Source organism: Leptinotarsa decemlineata, unplaced genomic scaffold (genome assembly GCF_025532065.1).
Source record: "Leptinotarsa decemlineata unplaced genomic scaffold, Ldec_3_MD MMD2_tig00000035_RagTag_RagTag, whole genome shotgun sequence".
Taxonomy (NCBI): Eukaryota; Metazoa; Arthropoda; class Insecta; order Coleoptera; family Chrysomelidae; genus Leptinotarsa; species Leptinotarsa decemlineata.
Window position 1 is genome coordinate 7787007 of NW_027412540.1, and position 21505 is coordinate 7808511.

Genomic DNA, 21505 nt, shown 5'->3' on the forward strand with positions numbered 1-21505 from the left:
GTCAATGCACCATTGTTTATGTTAAATGATTATTGAAAGAAATATTTCGAAACGAGGTGACCGAGTCTGCGATTAACTGCATATTTGTCAATAATATTTACCATGACAATATATAGTTTATCACAAAATTCCTCAATTACATATATTGCTCCTTAATTGAAATCAGAAAATAGGTGGACCGTACGTTCAAGTTTTGATAGTTGAACACATATTTCAATATTTACTTTCAATGAAGAAATACCTGACAAATAGTTGGGGCATAATTCTGGTTCAGCCATTTCAAAATTCAGATTTATTTTCTAGCAATAACTTCTTCTTTCGAGCCATATCCTACGTTCCGAATACATGAAAATAATTCATCACTACATGAAATAATACGTGAAAATAATTCAAGTCATCACCTTTGGATATCATTTTGATCAGCTGGTTGGGATTATATATCCTGATATTATATATTATATATTCTGATATTACTCAAATTCATGACGCGATAAAAACAGTGACTGTCTTTCTTTCGTTAAAAGGTATAAGAAATTCGTATATTGAGTGAAGGTTCCGGAAATCTCACCACTGTTATGTATTATGTTGAATATTTTCATGATGATAGGATCAGATATCTGTTTCAGAAATGCATTCAGAATATTTTTTCGTTGACCCACCGACCTTACCTTTTTTTAGATTTGGAGGAATTGTTATTCAGATTGGGGCTGAAGAGGCAATAAGGCAAGTGTATTATTCCAAAATACCGATGTTTCACCTCTTTCATATACTATACTGTGTATCAATCCTGTGAAAGATATCGGATTCAGTTCTATAACGAATGTTTGGAGTACAAACTGAAAAAAATTGTTCATTCCAGAGTTCAATGATGATATAGAACGGTTGTTTATATGAAAGTAGTTGATTGAAAAAGGCTTTTTTTCTAATTTGTGCCCGAAAGTCACTTCTTTACATGATCTTCTCTTCTCTGTGAAATGTTTATTTTGAAATTAGTTGCTTTCTCTCTTTTGAAAGTTTCACACATTATTTGTGTGGAGTTGGTTCAACAGATTATGGACCCAAAGTCAAAAATGAGTAGACACTCAAGAAAGTAAAGAATTCCAGTGAAAATGATTGTATCTATTGGTATATAACTTCTCAGCATCAAAAGCTTTTGGTAAAACTGCTCTCCCAGATTGGAAATTTAGATGTAGAATATTTTCAGGACAGCAAGAAGTTGTACCTGCATTAATGAAACCTCAGCAAAAATTGAAAATCATGAAGTATTAACCTTGAGATGCGTATTTGACATTTTCACAGAATGATGTAAATTGGTTACTGGACGATGTGAACCGACAAATTTGAAGGAACATGATGTTCCCAAATGATAACAGTAAGAGACATCCTGAATGAAACTTTTTGGGGAGGATGAGTTGGCTGTGAATGGTCAATTAGCTGGCCTGCACATTCATCTGATTTGAACCAACTGAACACAACTGAAAAGTATTGTTTCAAAATGACAACAAGTATCGCTCCGGAAGTATAACTAGTAATTATGATGAACATTCTTTTAACAAAATTTAACTATATTTGTGAAATGGATGATTTGGAATTTTATATCGAATGCATTGCTGCCATAACTCAACACACAGAAGCAGTGGAGTTATGGAGGTTATGGAATTGAGAAGAAGTCGATACTGGCCAGCCACGCGATATGGTAAATTCATTCAACTAGTAGGTTGGTTGGAAGATTTACGTTCAAAGTATGAAATTTTTCTATAAGAAATCATCCAGAGTATGAATTCGTCATAGATTATATTCATGACCACATAGATGTGGCAGAATTCTCAAAAATGTATGTCCACATTGGATGATCATTTTATTTGGCGCATGTTTGGCAATACATTCAATCACGGACTAGTTATTAGTCATATTAGGAAAAGCTAGATGAAGTTCCAGAAATTCACATAAGTTTTCGCTACCTCTTGAACATTTACTGCAAAGTAAACAATTGAGGATTTTTCCAGCAAAAGATTCACAACATTCACATTCAACAAGAACCCCAAAAATTCGGAACAATCCTCTTGTTGTTCTAACGAGTATCTAGTGGACTTCAAAGACTCTAGGGAATCGGTTTGAGGGAAAGATGATACATTCTTACGAAACTGCAGCTGCATGAACCGGTGTTTGAGTTCATCATGAACAACACTTTTAAAATGCTATTCATGTAGCAAGTGTTTCCTAAATTATCCAATCCAATTTTCTTCTCTAGATTTTCAGGACAACTCTCTACTGATTCGTAAAGAAGAACATGTTTCACAGAATCTGCATAAGAACCATTTCTCAAGCTGCGATCGATCCTGTATTGCCAAACATGCGCTGACTGTTATAAGGAAACAAGTATAGCTGAGGCACCGATCAATCTAATAACAACACTGATGATCTTCAAACAAGATTCAACTTCTGACGGAAGCAAGAAACTCTCTCGAAGGTTCGGAATGGAAGAACATTTCAATCTAGCAGACCACTGTTATAATATTCATGCAGTCATTGTTCACTGTGGTTCTGGCGTTGAATCCGGCCATTATTACGCATTGGTCAATGACGAAACGGACTGGTTTAAGTTTGACGATAGTCGTGTCATGAAGTGTTCTGGCGATGTATTGAATGTATTGGAGCTTCTGGAGACACCCCACCTTTTGTTTTATGAGAGAGGACATTGTTAGATCAAGATCTTCAAATGATGTGGTGCTGCAGGTTTTTCCGAGTTTTCCTGCAGCTGAAAAAGCAAATGCGCCACTGGAATCAATGAAGTCGCCCCGGAGCGCCAATTAATTTTAATTGTTGTTTTTATTTTTATCGTTGTTTCATAAATTTTTTTATTTCTATTATGTTGATCAATAAAGTAGATATCATTTTATATGTAATTATTGACATTTACTTTCTTTTTGGGCTTTCTCCACTTTTGAAATCCAAGTTTGGTTCCTATCTCTTAACGATAACTTCAACTACAAGATTGATTTTGATTCGATCCAAATCACAATGTCGACGTCACATTTAATTTTGTTTTGAATTTCTTTAATTTATTAATTTATTAATTAAAACCATGGATAATGGCAGGTTTAGTTATTTATATCAAAAAAAGGGACTACCTCAAAAAGAATTTGCTGAAAAATTATTCTCACGACTTAGAGCAGCAATATAAAAATTATAGAAATGTGGTCAACAAGTTAATCAGAACGGCGAAAAACCAATATTACAAAAATAAACTAGATGAAGGCAATGGAGACTGTAAGCAAACATCGAAAATCATAAATGAAATATTCAATACCAAATCAAATAAAAACCAAATAGAAAACATTACTATTGCTGGAGAAAATGGTATCCCCATAACTGAAAATAAATTGAAAGCTTATTCCTTTAATGACAATTTCACAAAAATAGGACTCAACATGGCTAACCAAATTGACAGATGTGATTTACCAAACAATTTTTTAAAAGAACCATCAATTGCTTCCACAATGTTCCTGCAACCCATTGATGAAAATGAGATAATCTTGTATACAGGTAGACTCAAAAATAATTGTGCACCAGGGCCAGATGGAATCACCTCCAAATCAAAAACATACATATACATATTTTGAAACCGCTTGTCCATCTGATGTATTTATGCTACATAAATGAGAATCTACCCAACCAATGGAAAGAGTCAAGAGTTATACCCGTTTACAAGGCTGGGAACAGACACGAAATGAAAAATTATAGACCAATCTCTGTAATAGATAATTTTGCAAAAATCTTTGAACAATCGGTCATGAAAAGATTACTTGAATTTCTCAATAAGCACCATCTTATAACCGACTGACATTTTGGATTCATTCAAAACTCGAATACTGAAAACACTGTTTTAGACTTTATGGAACATACAATAAAAATAATGGATGAATCATCGAAATGTTTGGCTGTTTTTCTTGATTTAGCAAGAGCTTTCGACACCGTGTTACATGATGTCTTGTTGGGAAAACTTTTTGGGTACGGGCAAAGTTTGAAATTGATGCAGAATTATTTGTCACAGAGAACACAGAAAGTTACGATAGGGAAAGAACTCAGCAGTTCAGCAAATATATCTGTTGGTGTACCTCAGGGTACAGTTTTGGGCCCAATTCTGTTCTTGATATACATCAACAGTGTATCACAAATCAGTGGTTTTCGTGGGCACATTATTTGGTATGCAGATGACACAGCGTTGATTTTCAGAGGCGAAACCTGGAATGACGTCTATAAAACTGCTGAAAACGAACTTGGAAAAATACTCATTCGGCTGAATAATAACCTGCTGAGCTTGAACATCAGTAAGAACAAATTCATGGCATTCTCACTTAGTACTCCAGATAATCCTCAGATCAATACCCTAAAAATACATAAGCGACTATGCAACCATAAAACAACATGTAGCTTTTTTGGGAAAGAAAGTTTTTCTCTTTCTACTACTCCATCTGATACAAAAAAAAAATGGATTAGAAAATCTTCCAAAGAAAGGAAGGATTAATCAATTTGAAAATAAGTAACTCTATACATTTTTTTTTTGTATCAGATGGAGTAGTAGAAAGCCAAAAACTTCCTTTCCCAAAAAATTAATCACTCCTAAAAATATAACCCTTTCAAATCAAACATGTAGCTGTTCGTCAATAGATAAAACATCACCGGTTAAATATTTGGGAGTTATTATCGACCAACACATCAGATGGGACGACCACGTTGCAAATGTCATGAAAAGACTGAGGCTTCTAATGTATAAGTTTTATATGCTCAGAAACATTCTGTCACAGAAAAACATGTTCCTGGTATACACCTCACTGGCAGAAAGTATATTACGATACTGTATTACTGTATGGGAGGGAACTTTTGATACTTTGATAAAGCCTCTACAAGCCATGCAGAATTCCTTATTAAAAATAATATTAAAGAAAGGTAAACGATTTTCGACCCATAAACTGTATGAAGAAACCAAATTACTGAATGTTAGAGCACACTACTGCAACCAGTGTTTGATTTGGATGTTTTCAAATTCAAAATAATATACAACGATAACTTTTAAAAAAACTAAATTTACTGATAATCAAAATGTTAGGACCCCCATTATCGAAAATCCCATACGCAAAGATTCGTCTTTTTTTTCGGGCAAAAATTATATAACCAGCTTCCTATGGAGCAATATCAAAAATTGAAAAATACAAATCTGCTATCAAATAGTATATATTAGAAAATTCTAAAATACTTGACATATTCTGGAAATATATTGGAATGAATTACCAACAACTCCTTATTTAGTGCTGGAGGTAACTTACAGTTTACTTTCTTCCGACCTTCACCCCCATTGTAATTTCAATCAAATTTTAATTTACTGTCACTTTTATGTTTCTCATGTTTCTCTTGTTCTGAATTGACAATAAAAAATGAATAATTTTTGTATGAAATATGTAAGTATTTATTGTAAAATGATATTCCAACTATGAGTGGAGTGAAAGAGCACAAACAGGCATTCTGATGCCTAGGTGTATTTCACCCATTTGTAGTGGTTTTGACATATTATGTTAATGACTAAATTTCACATAATTGTACTGAAAAATTGAAATAAATTTGATTTGATTTGATACCAAGTGGTGGATTGGGATGGACATTTCTGTTCATCCCCAGCCACCGCCATAATTTGAGGTGGCATTCCTGACCAGCCTCGGGATTGGTTTTTGATATTTTAGTGCCTGTTTTTGCATTCATGTGTGTTCCCACGAATAGCAGGGGAAAAGGTGGTCACTCTAGCAGAGCCTCGCATTATCTGAAGAGGGGATCGTTTGTAACCGCATATCATGCTGCGGCAATTAAACTGTCGGCTCGATTCCTTACACCTTAACTTGGTCAATGATCATTTCGAGACGTTATTATTGTGCTGTCAAAATCTTCATTCTCAGCAACTCCTACTTCAGGAAATTCTACAGGATTATCATGAACGCGAAAGATTACTTACAATCGAGTGTTGTGGAAAAATTCAATGAAAAATATGTATTTTTCAAGATGTTTCTCTGTTGTCACCTAAAATGCTATCGTATGAGATGTTCCATCAGTAATACACATAAAGACGTTAATGTTTGTTGTGTTTGTCGGTATGAACAATTTAGATTTTTGATATTTCCATGAAAAAATCTGATGATGAATCAGAAAATTCCAAAGATACTCTGTTGGTGACGGCCCCACAATCCATCAGTTTATAAAATATCAACTCAAACATTAGCGTTCGGGTGTCAAGAAATGTACAGAAAGCTCTGTTTTGATAGGAGGTGTGATGTATTTCGAAAATGTTGATGTGGGGTTTACTGCTATTTAAGAAAGTTCAATATAATTATATCCCTAAAGTAATGATCGGCAAAATATGGTCCTACAATATGGACTACTGGAATCTCACCACAAATATTCAAATTTCGGTTAATTTTCTGACGATTTTTGCTGTGTTAATGTGAATTAACACCACTATATTTATTTATTTTTTATTTATTTATATACTGTTACAGGTTACAACCAACTACAGAACAGGGATATAAGTCAAATAACAATAAAATACAATTACAATAACGCTACATATAGAATTACCTGAAGTAAAAAGACCTAATCTCAGAGGATGAACAGTGAAAAATGTCGAGCTGACAATTTGCAGAATTGCATTTGACACACATGTTATGCAGAGGTGAACGTTTCAGAATATTTGTACGTGGTGTTAGCATATAAAAAGGATTAACCACTCAAGGGTTGGTCCAGGTACTTTGAAATTAACTTTTTGCAGAATATGTGTGTCAATAATTGAATTATTAATTAGTTTACAAGGAAAAATTGTGAAGTGATAATCACGACGGCAACTCAAGCTGTTCATAGCATAGCATATAAAAAGGATTAACCACTCAAGGGTTGGTCCAGGTACTTTGAAATTAACTTTTTGCAGAATATGTGTGTCAATAATTGAATTATTAATTAGTTTACAAGGAAAAATTGTGAAGTGATAATCACGACGGCAACTCAAGCTGTTCATAGCATGTCTAGCTAACAATGCATCATGGGAAAATACGATTGGTGGATAGATATTGTCTACTCTATAGGAGAGAAATTTTAAGTAACGACGTTGTACTGATTCAACTCTGTATACAACTGATGAGATGGATTCCAGATTATGGATGCACATTTTAATTTTGATCTGAGGAAAGCATAGTGTGAGGTTTTCGATGTAAATTGAATCTGGAGATTCGTCCAATAAATCCATACATTCTGTTTGCAGCAGACATGATGGCTTCACAGTGTGGTACGAAGGAAAGTTTTGTATCGAAGGTAACACCTAGATCGATGAATGTGTGAGGCCATTGAAGTGGAATATCGTTTATTGAATATTGATATGAAAATGGACGATTTTTCAGTATGTACGTCATTACATTACATATACTCGCGTTCAAAGGAAGATTATTGCGAAAACACCATTGCTCAACACGTTTCAGATTGAGGGAGAGTTGAATACAGTTCTCGATGCCATTGATCTCACAATATAATTTCAGGTCATCCAAGTATATCAAACAGTTGATGTCAATGACCTCAACTATGTCGTTTATGAAGGCATTAAAGAGAATTGGACCTAGGTTGCTTCCTTGTGGAACACCCGAGGTGCAGTTGCGCCCAAACGAATCGAAGGAAAATTCTTCTTCTTTGATGATAATCATCACCATTCAATAACTCATTACTTCACAAAACAGCATTCGAAAAACTGCAGAAGCAATCCCAGTATTTTTTATAGGATCTGTTCATTCATGGTTTTTACAAAATAATTCTCAAAGGGGATTATTCATTATTATGAATTATCCAATAATTCAAGCATTACAAGTATTTGATGAAACATTCATACATATCATAATGAAGAAATCATCATTATTGTTCTTTCTAGAGAAACTTCACCTACTATAGAAAACACTCGATATCCCTGCTTCATATCACACTCTGAATGCTCATTATTTACTTCCTTCATTAAGAAAATTCAACACTCGTTAGTGAACCAGAAGATAATGTTTATGAATAATGTATTGTGTGGAACTTTGTCCTTGCATATTGTTTTTGAATTGTTCGTTGTTGTTATATTACAGCTTTACTTCGAATTGAAGTGAAAATTGAGGCAGAACAGTTGAAGTGTCGGTTAAACTGTCGGAAATATTTCATTGATAGAATTTGTGAGATTTTCATTATAATTTTTGTTTTTCAATAATACTTCAAACGTTTTGAGCGATAGAGATCAGTTTTCCTAGAGCTACTAATATATTTTGAATTACCAAAATATAATCTTTTCCTACTAACAATCGAATGAAAAGTAACTACATTAATAAATGTACAGTTGAAAATTTTCTGACTCAATATGTCTTGAATTTGATTCTGCTAATGTTATTCTGAATATTCACCATTGTTGGGATTGATATACATCTATCAATGTAGATATTCGATGAACGATCGGTAAGTTTATGATGCATTAAACATTTTTCAGGTATTATGGAGATATATTTTCTAAACCTGTTACTTGACCTGATCATATATGCCAGCATTCTATTATTGGTTGTGTATACCTACTTCTCAATCTGCTTCAATTACTGGAGAGACAGAAAGTTTCCATATTTGATCCCTAAATTTCCATTGGGAAATTATCAAAACCTATTATGCAAATATCCTGGTGCTACGTTCGAAAACTGCAACATTTATGAAGAAATCAGGAGAAAAAAGCATAAGTTTGCAGGGATATTTTCAATTACTCGACCAATATTAGTTATAGCAGATCCGGAAATAGCAAAGGATATTTTAGTCAAGGTAATATTATTCGAAACATTATAGTTATAGTGATCCAAGTGAAGATTTCAATCGAAAAGTTGTCTTATACACTTCAAAAATTGAAGGATTTATTTCCGAATGTATTTTGTCAAAATCTTTGGCTATATACTGTTGATTTCAGTAAAGCACGAATTGATAGTAGAACACATTTGTGAAAGAGAAAATCTTGAAAAATTAACCCAAATCCCTCAATCCAGTTAAATTGAAATTTTTAGGAGAGACTAGTTTATTGGGGCAAAATTCTTTGCTGATCTACTTCTTCATCATTAGAAAAATGTGGGACACCTCCAAAAAAAAAATAAAAACGAAATAATCTTCAGCGACAAAACTTTTCATGAAGATATGTAGATTATATACAAAAGTTTTTCTAGACAAATACTCGACAAAACACCTTTAAAATATATACTTTCACATGAATTTTGAATAAATTTTAAATCATACTGAAAACAACTCCTCTCAAAAAATTACTTCCATATGAACGTTGAATCATACAGTTCGTGGTATAATAATTTGTGATGTGATTGAAATATATATTCACAGTCATTTGATATAATATAAAAAAAATCGATATGGAACGTAACTTACATGGAACACTATAACCATCAATAGTATGGTTCGAAATTTCAGGTGGGGGAGGACATTCATCCTATTATCTCATCTGAGTTTTTCTTCCAGCTAGTATTTGAAAGAAATTTGTATATATGCTTTGCTCTTGATGAAGGGTTATTTTACTGTATTCTATGTGTAACTATGTAGTTCAGTTCTTCGAAGAAATAAAAGTATGCTTCATGTAACAGACAAAGGTTTCAAACTTGACTAATGATTGATCTTACAAGACAATTTCGTTTGTTTATTCTTGTCAAATCATAAAAATGTGGAGATTTACTCTAGTCATCTGTAATGAGTCGAGTACGTTCAGTTTTTGTGAAAATTTTTGTGGATTCAGGTAGAATTTTATATATCTATTGAAAAATCTATTAAAATCTGTCAAAATCTGTTTTTCGTTAACCAGCTGTCACCCTCCTACGAACGATAACTCTCAAAAGTCAAAACTTGTGCAAGCTGAGGACTAACGAGGTCTTAACTTCAAACGTGTGATTCCTAAATATCTTTTGTTTCCCCAATTGTATGGGGATTTATTTTAGTTTTTTGTAAAAGTTCATTGTTTTAACAGTACAATTTGTATTGTGTACTTTATATATTGTCTCGAAAATCAATTACTTCACTTTTATCTGCGGAAAGAATTTCAAAACTGCTCTCGAATTTTTTCAACTTGAAGTGGTTGAGAAAAAACAGTTGTGCTATCAGCAATTCCTCCAGGTGAAATTTGAGCTGTAGGTTCTATAACGATTACCAGATCTGAAGTTGGAACTATTGTTGGAGCGTGTGCAAAAGTCAGTCGTCCTACTAACACGAGATTTCAGTTCATATTCAGTTCTGTAGAACACAAATTCTTTTTTTTGGTGTTGTAGGAATGAATATAAAATGTCAGAACTCAATTACAGACGTAATTATAATTGACATGAATTCTTATATTGCAGTCCATAACGTATGTGCAAATATTCTTTCAATTATATTCTCCTGAGTAGAAGTCAATGTTTCTATCTAATTTTTGACGGACTGACTTTCTACAATGTAGAAAATAAACAAAACTAGATCTATAGAAAATTGACTGAAGTGTAATAAGGATCAAACTGAACAGTTCACTACAAAGAGTAACTGCGTCATATGAATCTCTGAAGAGTTTTATTGGCTAGTAACTTGACGCATTCAGAAATGTTGTGTATTTGGCCGATACTCGATAAGAATCCATAAATTATTGTCAGATTTTCAATAAACAGTTTAGAAAATCGCAAAACGTGTTTCGATATACAATAGCTTTATCAAGCGTTTTCATCCAGAGTATGAAAATCTGTCTAGTGAATATCTCACAATGAAATGTTACTAAAATAATATTGTCGTGTTCATAAATTTCGCCAATAGAACAAATGAAATTTCGTTACTTAGTTCGTCTTCGATATTTTGAAGTATTTATACGTACTGTACATATAATTTTTCCCACAGGAACAAGGTATATTTTTGATACAGAAGAAATATCAGTGCGTTGGTACTAAGAAAATTGACTCCCCATGAAAAAAAATTGTGATTCATCACGGGACGCCTGACAGATCTAAAACATCAAAACATTTTGTACAAAAAATATGCATAAAAAAACAAATTACGACATGAAATAATATGGCATAACGTAAAAATGAAATATTACGATTTTTTTCTAGAAAATGATGATAGTTCATTTGACAAACATTCATTTTCATTTAATACAAGATTTAAAAGTTTATTTCAAATTGTGACAACTCAACTCTTTTAATCAGTGACTTCGGTAATAGTTATATTCAGTGTTCCTCTGACGGTATTACTATAACAATTGGTCGATGATATTTGAAGTATGTTACAAAAGTATTGCACATAACATTATTATCATTTACTCTAAGAAATATATAAAAATGTTGATAGAAGCTAAGATAAAAAGTAGTATAGTCTGATACTATTAGAATGATGAAATCTTGAATAACATTATTAGTATATCTTCTGTCTAACTGTCCTTGGTGATGTTCAGTTCCAATATTAATATTTTGTGACCCTCATGATTGTTGAATGATGAAATATTTATTGAAGAATGTGGCTTCAATATTCCTATATAAGTAAACTCAAGAATTTTAGCTACTTATTGCAATATATCACTAAAGACCTAGAATTATAAATATCAATAATAAATGTTTCAATATAAATCCCACCATCATCAGAAAAATAATTAATTTTTTGATGTTCGTATTAATAACAATTGAGAAAAACATTCGTGCGATACGATGCGATAATTCTGTCAGTCTTCATGAAATTTATTCTTCAAACAAGTGTTTCAGTGCGTTATTTCTCACAAGAATGAAATTGAAATTAATTATTAAATAATTTGAAAATATTAAATGCTATGAAAATTGTGTAGATTTTAATCAATCAAGAGATTGGATTTTACATTTACTGACCCTTGAGACAGACTAAATATATAAGGGTGTAATGCACAGATGAATGCACACTTCGATTATATAATAAAAAAATATAATTTACTCAGGAATGTATTGATAGGGTGATTTTGCTTTCTTTGTAGGAGACTGCTCACTTTCGTTTTATTTTGTAAAATTCAGTAAAATACTGGTATGTATACTGAAGTACACACAACTGTATACACTATAGGTATTCGAGCTCAGTGTGGCGAAAGGGATGGCGTAACGCCAAACCATTGGGAAGAGAATCGCACAGTCGCTTGCGCATGGCGACCCGTCGCCAGAACAGCAATCGGTTTCACGTGCGGCTATAGGTGTTCCACACCAAAAATATCTTGCGAAGAATACTTGTGATATCATTGTGATGATGCCAGAATTTGAAAATGTACACACTACAAAAGCAATCCACATGTTATTTGCACTTTTCCTGAAAAATACCCAATGACCTGTGTTTATGAATCATATTAGTGAAATACTTTCTACATCGTCTGAGGAAACTATCGTACATTGTACTACATTGTACTACCCTTGCATTAAAAATTTTGCAACAACTTGTATAAGTCGTTAATTCACATACTGCGGAATCTATATAATAAAAAAAGACGAAAAAAAACTTGAGCAAACTTCCGTTTAACGACAAATAAGCTCGAAACGTGTGATGAAGAAACACAGATTATATTTTTATATCAGAACCGATATTCTCTATCGATGGTGTGATACAAAAATTTTCAGATGTTTGTTTAGCATATTGTATGGCATCTGGAGGAAAACTTCATATTGAAAATGGTGGATAACTCTATATTCCATCTTGAGAGGTATACAATTCAATAGAAAGAAAATCTGTGGCATTTTCCAAAATGTGCGTAATGCATATATCAAATCAATAAAAATCTAATGATTTTCAGCAGATTTTCATTAGATCTGGAAGTGATTGGATTTAACTTGAATCAATACCAGAAGTTTGTATTATCATTTTAAAAGAGTTCTGATAATGAAGTATTGTTTTATTTGATGAAAAAGTACTGGTGATTTGAAAGATGCTGTCAAACATCTTCTGGAATAAATGAGGAGTTCATTTTTTTATTCGAACTGTAGAAAACTACCTCAATTTCTTCAATTTTCCCAACTGCCAACAATCTTAAGGTTGCAATAGATGTTAGCATCTTCAATCAGGCGGATGACTCTCTTCTGGATGTAATCCAGCAGCTTCAGAGTATGCTTAGGGGCCACACATGGGAACTCCAAAGAAGAACTGATCTGAGCTTTATGAAGCATCGAAAGTTGCTGAGGTCTGTACAGTTTTCTGGTGCGGAACAGTGTTCCAGGTTTTTGACATATTGGTGTACATTTTAACCCCAAAACAAACTTATCGAAGCAGATAGCCAAATTGTCTGACTTGACATCATTATATCTGGTTCGTAGACATTAATCTTTTTGGAAGTAACCGATGCCTGGAATTTTGTGGCATCGAATTAAACCTGGTTATTTTCACCCCAATTCGAAATTACTTCTAGATCCTTATTAAAATAAGCTACCTCCTGCTGTCGGTGAAGATGAGCATTCGCCGCCGATGCTCTGGAATCCAAATAGAATGAAGAAACAAGTGTGTTGTCGTTAGCAAAGCAATATTTCGGATTCTTGATTTTTCCAATAAAAATAGGATTGAAGCCAATCCCTGAGGAACACCAGCGTTGATGATAAAAGTATTCGAGAGGTATCCATCAATGGCCACTTGCAGGGAACGCTTTTCCAGGAAACTGAAGAGCTATACACACAAATGATCCAATAAGCTATATCTTCTAAGTTTGGCCAGCAAACCCTCATGCCACACACGGTCAAAAGCCTTTGAAATATCAAGCGCTACAGGTCGCCTATCAATCTTTGTTTTCGAAAACCATACTGATGATCGCTCAGGATATTGAAGTATATTATCGTTTGAAATCACTTATAGCATAGCGATTGGACTATTGTTAGTTGAAAGATTTTTTTTGAGATTAGGCTGAACGCAAGCAATCTTCCAACAAGAAAAAGAAAACCCTTTCTCGTAGAACAGTTTGAAAACTGTGCAAAATACTGGTGCGAGTTCATTTGCGCAATTTTTAAGTACGGTGACGGTCACTTCATCAGTACCAGACGCATTGTTGATATTGAGCTATTTCAGAATTCGCCTCACTAGACGTTATCGGAAAGTAATTTCCGTCATTGTGGATTCTAGTGTGGAAATAGTGGTTGGTGCCTTTTCCAGATAATCGACTGTGGAGTGGGACGCAAATTGTACAACAGGTAGATTTCCTTTTTCTATGGCTGTTGTTGCAATCAAACCATACGCTTGTGTTAGTGGTAGAATTGTGGATTTTGTAAAGTTTCAATTAACAGATTCAGCTACCGAAGAGAAGGATATAGATCCATTGGGATTTGCAAGCAGTGCATTTCGAATTCTCTAATCGTGAAGTTTTTGCTTGCATTTTGCCTAAGTTCGCAGCTGTTGCGAGCATTGAGGAACCTAGTTCGGTTTTCGGTACCCAGATTTTTGCACCACTGCTAATAGGCGCGATTTTTGAAGGCGTCAGCTTCCTCGCATCTCTATTGAACCAAGGTTTGCCGTTAGAAGTTCCTTTCATAGAAAATGGAATGTATGCAACCATGTATGATAGAATAACTTCCGTGACTCTTGAAGCACCATCTTTAGAGCTGAAACAAACATCTAGCCAGGGGAAACTTTCGAAATGGTCTTGATGATCCTCCCACTCAGCAGATCTGAAGTGTCGAACTTCGCGCGGCTCAGATTGTTTCCCAACATTTATCGGCAATTCACCCAACACTGAAATGAGTTTGTGTTCAGAAGATCTCAGTATTGTTCATTTTAAAGGTTGTGGAACGGTAAATACCCATAACACAGTGAAAACATCGATATGAGGTCCGCTACCACCTAGAATTTGCTCAAATATTCAAATTATCTGTCTGAAAATTGAAACATAACCGATCGCTGTCTGTACATGGAAGTTACTCGAATTTGAGAACTCAAAACGGTCAGGTTTGAATTTTTTTGCCAATTAATGCACCTTACTGAAGATCTGTAGAAACTGATTATTTCGGTATAATTAGGTATAATTTAAAATTTTACTCATTATTGCTATGTCACTGAAATAATAATGAAATTGTGGGTCGTTTGTTTATCTGTACAATGGTGCGCTAATCTCTAAAACAGGCTCAACCAATGTGGGTACAGTTTTCACTAACGTATTTTGATAAGCTCCACCTACTATATTTTGTTAGATATTTCCAAATTGAGTTCATGATTGAAGAAGTTTTTTCGATTTGAGAACTCATGACAAATATTTCCTGGAGAAAATACTGCTAAAATTTGTTGGCTAAATCTTTGGTTTAACATATGTATAGTCTATATAATGATTCACTTGTGAATGAAAGATAGACAAATACATGGGAAATTTCTCAAACTTACACAAAATGTATTCAACCTAGTTGTTGCCCGCGGCTTCGCTGGCGTAGAATTTGATATGTCACATTAAGTTTCGTGACAGACTATTTTCAGCAAATAGTCATAATATTTTTGATTTAACTCAAAACTTCAGGTTTTCAACTTCAAAACTGATGAAATTCAATAAAAAAATTTAAATTCCTATGATTCCCCCTTGGAATGGAAATTTATGATTACCTTTCTTGATTCCTATTTACGTAACTGAACCTATTCTAGGTTCAGTATCTCCGGCTGTACGTTAATATATAAGTGTCAGTCAATCAATAAGAACCCACTTATACAATATTGAAAAGAGTAGAAAGAAATACATTAGTGATCTTTCTCATTCTAATATTATAAATGCGTTTTTTTTTACTTTTTCACGCCTAAAAAACTCAATGGATTCAAATATAAGTAAATATATAGATAGATAATGACCTGGAATAACACATAGGGTGGGTTTCCAGGGTTACACGGGTGAAACAGCGGAAACAGATAGTAGATATTGTTTAAGTGGATACCTATTGATTGACTTACTGACACAGCCGAAGCTACTGAGCCTATAATCTTGAAATATGCAAGTAAGTTCTTTATGTAGCGTGAAAAATCATCAAGAAAGGGAATCACCCCCTATTTGTGATCTGTAACGAAACTTAATGTGACAAACCAAATTCTACGCGGACGAAGCCGCATGAAACAGTTAGTAATTTATATTTTCACTCTAAAAATACAGTAACTGAAAAAAAATGCCAACTGCACTAAGTAATGAATACTTACTGCAGTTGTCATATCGGCATAAATAATGAATATCACCATCTGACCTGAAAGACCACTCACCATACAAACTAATCGGCTTCGTTAAGAAGCTGGGTTTATTTGACCGAGTGTGAATATGGACCCACAATAAACCCTTGCGGGTTGCGGTGGAGGGTCGAATGAACCCACTCACTTCAGACCTAACGTATCCTAGATAGATTGATAGATAGATATATTTATTTGATTATGTGGTGTATGAAATACATTTATGACAAGTCAGAAAAACAAGTAGGTGCAAGGTACAAAGTTTTCTATAAAATAAAATAAACAGTAAAAATTTGTAACAAGTTTACAAGGTACATTATAACATAATCAAATTAGATGTGTAGGTTCGACGAGCATATTTCTTGCGTCAAAAGTGTGTCTACGCACAGGTTCTAAATATTCTGAAGTGGACTTTTTTTTTAAATATTTTTTTATAACTAAAAAAAAATATTCAAATATTCATATTTTTAATATTGGCAGGAAGTGCATTATACAATTTGAAATCATAGGAGTTTTGAATTCATTGAGGTCTGATAAAATCGCTGTATCATGATTGTGTAAACTGGATTGCTTGGGAAACAAGGAAACCCTTTTGTGAATATCTAATAGGCTTGAGTAAACATACAATTTTCAATGTAGTGAAATTTGTTATTGGTTTTGGCTGTCTGAGTAAAAATAAGACACTCGATAGCTTACTTTTTAAACTTGAAATGTGGAAACTTGAAATGTGGCTTGACCAATGTAGCCAATTGTCCAGAGTAAAACTCAATAATTTGACACAAATTATCTCACCACCTAGGACAATCCCGCTGACCTAGCAGTACCAACACCCTGTTCCAGATGCTGACAAAACAGTTCTCACAGAAGCGCACATCTTCGAAGCTTCGTATCCAGAATCAGTCAGATTTCATTCCTCAAAGCAAAACACGTATAATTTCAATATATTTTGTTTTTCTATAATTTTTCATTTTCAAGATTTTAACAATGAAAGTATTTTTTTAAAAAGCAAGTTTAGTGCCGTCGATAGTTAATTGACGCAGTCGGTAGGATTGTCCAAATTACGCGTATCGTAGGAGTGATTTTCGTTTCAACGATTAATTGGCAATCGAATCTTTGTGAACAGAACAAGTTGGTGTTGAAAGCAGAGCGGCTCCTAGAACTTCAGGAAACCCAGTCAATCGAAGACCTGCAGAAAACTCCGTACCGAAGCTGTTTTCGAGAAGAGGAACTTCATCGTCCCCTTCTGCAAGGAAGAAACTCTTGGTGAAGACAAAATCGCTGAACCAGGGCAGACTTCTCACAGTGGTTAAGAAAGCGATGGTCAAAATCTTGCTTTTATTGTGAGTACTCTGATTTTATGTCGCTTTAAAATATTTTTCAATCATTGTCTTTAGCTGACTCAGACAATTCTATTTCAAATCCAAATCCAAAAACTAATCGAGTTTTTGTAAACCCATTTTCAAATCGAACTAATTTAATTTCTCAATCAATTCCAATCAATAGTAATAATACATCTTACAACCAAAACTCAGATTCGAATATTTCAAACTCTTCAGAAATGACAAATGTTTTCAAACCCGAATATTTAAATTGCGTTCCACAATTCGATGGGAACCCAAATTGACTTAATAGATATTTGAGTACTTGTGATAGCTCAGTTACTCATTATTATGATACTGAGAATCCAAACTCTTTCCAAAATGCATATCTATTGAATAGTTTGATTAGTAAACTAACAGGAAATGCTAAATTAGTAGTTAACATTCAAAATGTCACAACTTGGAATATTTTGAAAGACACACTGTATAGGAATTTTGCGGATCAACGCGATGAAGCCTGTTTGAATAGAGACATGGTTATGATGAAACAATACCCGGCTGAAAAACCTCAACAATTTTTTGATCGAATTTTGCAAATTCTCAATATGACTTGTTGCTATATTGATTCTCATGACACAGACGAAAATTAGAAAGTTTTAAAACGCAAATTATATAATTCATTAGCTTTAAAAACGTTTTTATTTAGGAACCACAATTCATTGTATGAGACCTATTGATTTGAATGAAGCTTTGCAATTCATCATTCAAGAAGAAAATATCAATTATTATCAAAACCAATCAAACAGATTTTCTGTAAGACAAAATAGTAGCCAAATAAGATCAAATTCTAATCAAAATACAAATCAGTCTCATTTTCCAAGAACTTCTTTTAACGCTAATACAAGAAACGATCAATTCCAAAATCGTCAATCGTTTAATCAAAATAGATCTTCAAATAATCAATTCCATCTACGAAACAATTTCCCTTCACAGTCTATAAATTTTCAACCAAGAACTAATGTTACACAACAAAAATTTTTTCGAAATTCTCAAGTTTTCAAACAACCTACTAATAACCAGACGTTTTCAAGCCCAATCCCAATCGAAATCTTCCCAGTCAAACACCTATGAGTGTTTCAACAAGAAAAACGTTCAACAGAAATCAACCAGGTCCCTCATTTCCTAGTAGACCTCAACAAAGGAACTTTATCTCAGAGGAACTTTTCAATACAGAAACGAATGATGTTGAATATTATTCACAAGATTCTGAAGTTGGAAATCAGAGTCAGTATGAAAATTTCGAAAATACTGAATGTAATCCTGATGAAAATTTTCAATTGATAGGCCAAGACATCAATCAAACGTAGAATCAGTAATAATATCTTCAAATACAAGTAATTCTAGTGAATTACTCTATATCTACCTGAATATAGTTTGCAATTTTTAGTCGATACAGGTTCGACTAAATCTTTTATTGATCCAAATCTAGCTTATAATCTATACCCCGACAGAATCCAAAATGATCCTTTCATAGTGTCAACCGTATTTCAAAAATCTTGTCACAAACATAGTATTTGATGTTTCAGGAAATCGGAAATTTTATTTCTTCAAATTTCACAATACATTTCATGGATTGATAGGTATTGATAACTTGAAACTATTTCAAGCAAATGTTAACTTGAGCAAAGGATTTTTGACAACACCTCATTCACAAATCAAATTGCATTATCTTAAAATAAAAAATTATTTGAACCTCATAACCATACTTCCCCGAAACGAACAAGTAATTAAGATAAAAACATATGTACGCGACGGTGAAATTATGATTCTTTATCAAAAGATACACAACTGCGAAATTCCAGAGAGTTTGTCGATCGCGAGAAACGGAGAAGAACTAACAACTATATTAAATAACAGTACGGATCAGATTACACTAGATTTCTCTGAACGTATTGTCGTTGAAAAATTTGATAGAACATGCATACAAGAATTCAACTTTAATAATTTTGATGAGACGTACAAACGTAAACTGGACTTTTCTAATATTAGAACTGACCATTTGAATGTCGAAGAAAAATCAATGATGGAAAAATTATGTTTAGAATTTTCCGATATTTTTTACCATGAGAATTAACCGTTTTTACAAATAAAACTTAACATCGTATAAATACAGATATCCATTCATTCACAAAAAAGAAGTCCAAACACAAATTCAAAAAATGTCAGATCAAAAAATCATAAGGCCTAGTAGTTCACCTTGGTCGTCCCCAATTTGGGTCGTCCCTAAGAAAATGGATGACTCCGGTAAACAAAAATGGCGAGTTGTTGTAGATTACCGGAAGCTTAATGAGAAAACAATTGATGATAAGTATCCTTGCCAAATATAACCGATTTACTAGATAAACTAGGTAGATGCCAATATTTTTTGACTTTAGATCTTGCCAGCGGATTCCACCAAATTGAAATGTGTGAGGAAGTCATCGAAAAAACAGCATTCAATACTGAAAATGGGCATTACGAGTTCCTCAGGATGCCATTCGGTCTCAAGAATGCTCCCGCGACTTTTGAACGAGTGATAGAGAATATCCTTAGAGGTATTCAGAACGAAAAATGCTTAGTTTATTTAGATGACATAATCATCTTTTCCACATCTCTTCAAGAGCATACCGAAAGGCTAAGAGCAGGTTTTCAAAGACTCAAAGAGAGAAAACTTCAAAATCCAACTTGATAAGTCAGAATTTTTACGAAAAGAAGTGGCTTATATTGGGCATATTGTTACTACGAACGGTGTCGAACCAAATCCGGATAAAATTAAATCAATAAAGAACTTTCCTATTCCAAATACAACTAAACAAATTGAAGGATTTTTAGGACAGAGAGTAACTGTTCAGCTTTCTTCAAATAACTTTGAAAGAGACGTAATCGATTTTGTAAAATAATATATCGCACCTAACATACCTTGTTATCTTTACATTGAATATTCAGATAGTTATGAACGATTTCGTGAAGTAAGTAGACAAAATTTCAAGTGACCTTCATTAAAATTTAAAAGATGTAAATTCAAACTAATCGATGTCACAGATAAAAAAAGAAGCTTTAGAACTGATACAAGCATATCACGAAGGCAAAAGTAATTATAGAGGCATTGACGAGACCGAACAAAAACTCAAAACCCTTTGTTATTTGCCCAATATGAAAGATTCTATACAAACCTTTATTAACGAGTGTGAAATCTGTCAAAGAAGTAAATACGAAAAACAGCCAATAAACCATTCGAAATCATCCTCATTGACGTTTATACTTTAGAAAAAAATAAATATCTTACTATTATAGACAAGTTTTTCGAAATACTCGCAAGCATATCATTTGTCCTTTTTATCGACTACCGATATAGCTGAAACTTTCAATATTTTTTTCACATCATGGCGTACCTATACAAATTATAGTTAACAACGGATCTGAATTTAAAAACACAGTTATTGAAGAACTTCTCAAACTGCACAAAGTAAATGTACATTTCTGCTCACCCAATCATCCCCAATCAAATGGACAAATTGAAAGATTTCACTCTAATCTCATTGAACACATTAGACTTATTCATACTAGAGGATTTCTTAAAACACCGCCTCAAACGAAAATGGTTTACGCTATACTTGCATACCATCACTCAATACATTCTGCAACAGAATTAAAACCCATCTATATAGTTAATGGACATATAACCAATTAAAATCCATTCGATATCGACAAAGACAATATTCTTCTCAATGACTATACAAATGACCACCGAGAAAAAACTAAATCACTTTACGCGGAAATAAACAGAAAAATAATGAATCGAAAAGAAAAGGTTATTTCAAAATCTAATGAAACGCGCGATAACCCAGAAATGTTGAAACCTAATTCTCAAACGTACGTGAAAAAACACTTGAGACAAAAACATGCTAACAAACTTGAAAAACCGGCCA

The 21505-nt window shown here is 33.3% G+C and overlaps 1 protein-coding gene across 1 annotated transcript in view; it reads left to right on the forward strand.

Annotated features, from left to right (window-relative positions):
• Positions 1-8074: 8074 nt before the first annotated feature.
• Positions 8075-21505, forward strand: part of LOC111508880 (cytochrome P450 6a2) — a 35730-nt gene continuing 22299 nt past the window's right edge. Inside the window, exons 1-2 of the mRNA XM_023164505.2 lie at positions 8075-8234; positions 8543-8859. Coding sequence (XP_023020273.2) covers positions 8548-8859 — 312 coding nt within the window. The 5' untranslated portion in view covers positions 8075-8234; positions 8543-8547. The remainder of the gene's footprint in view (positions 8235-8542; positions 8860-21505) is intronic.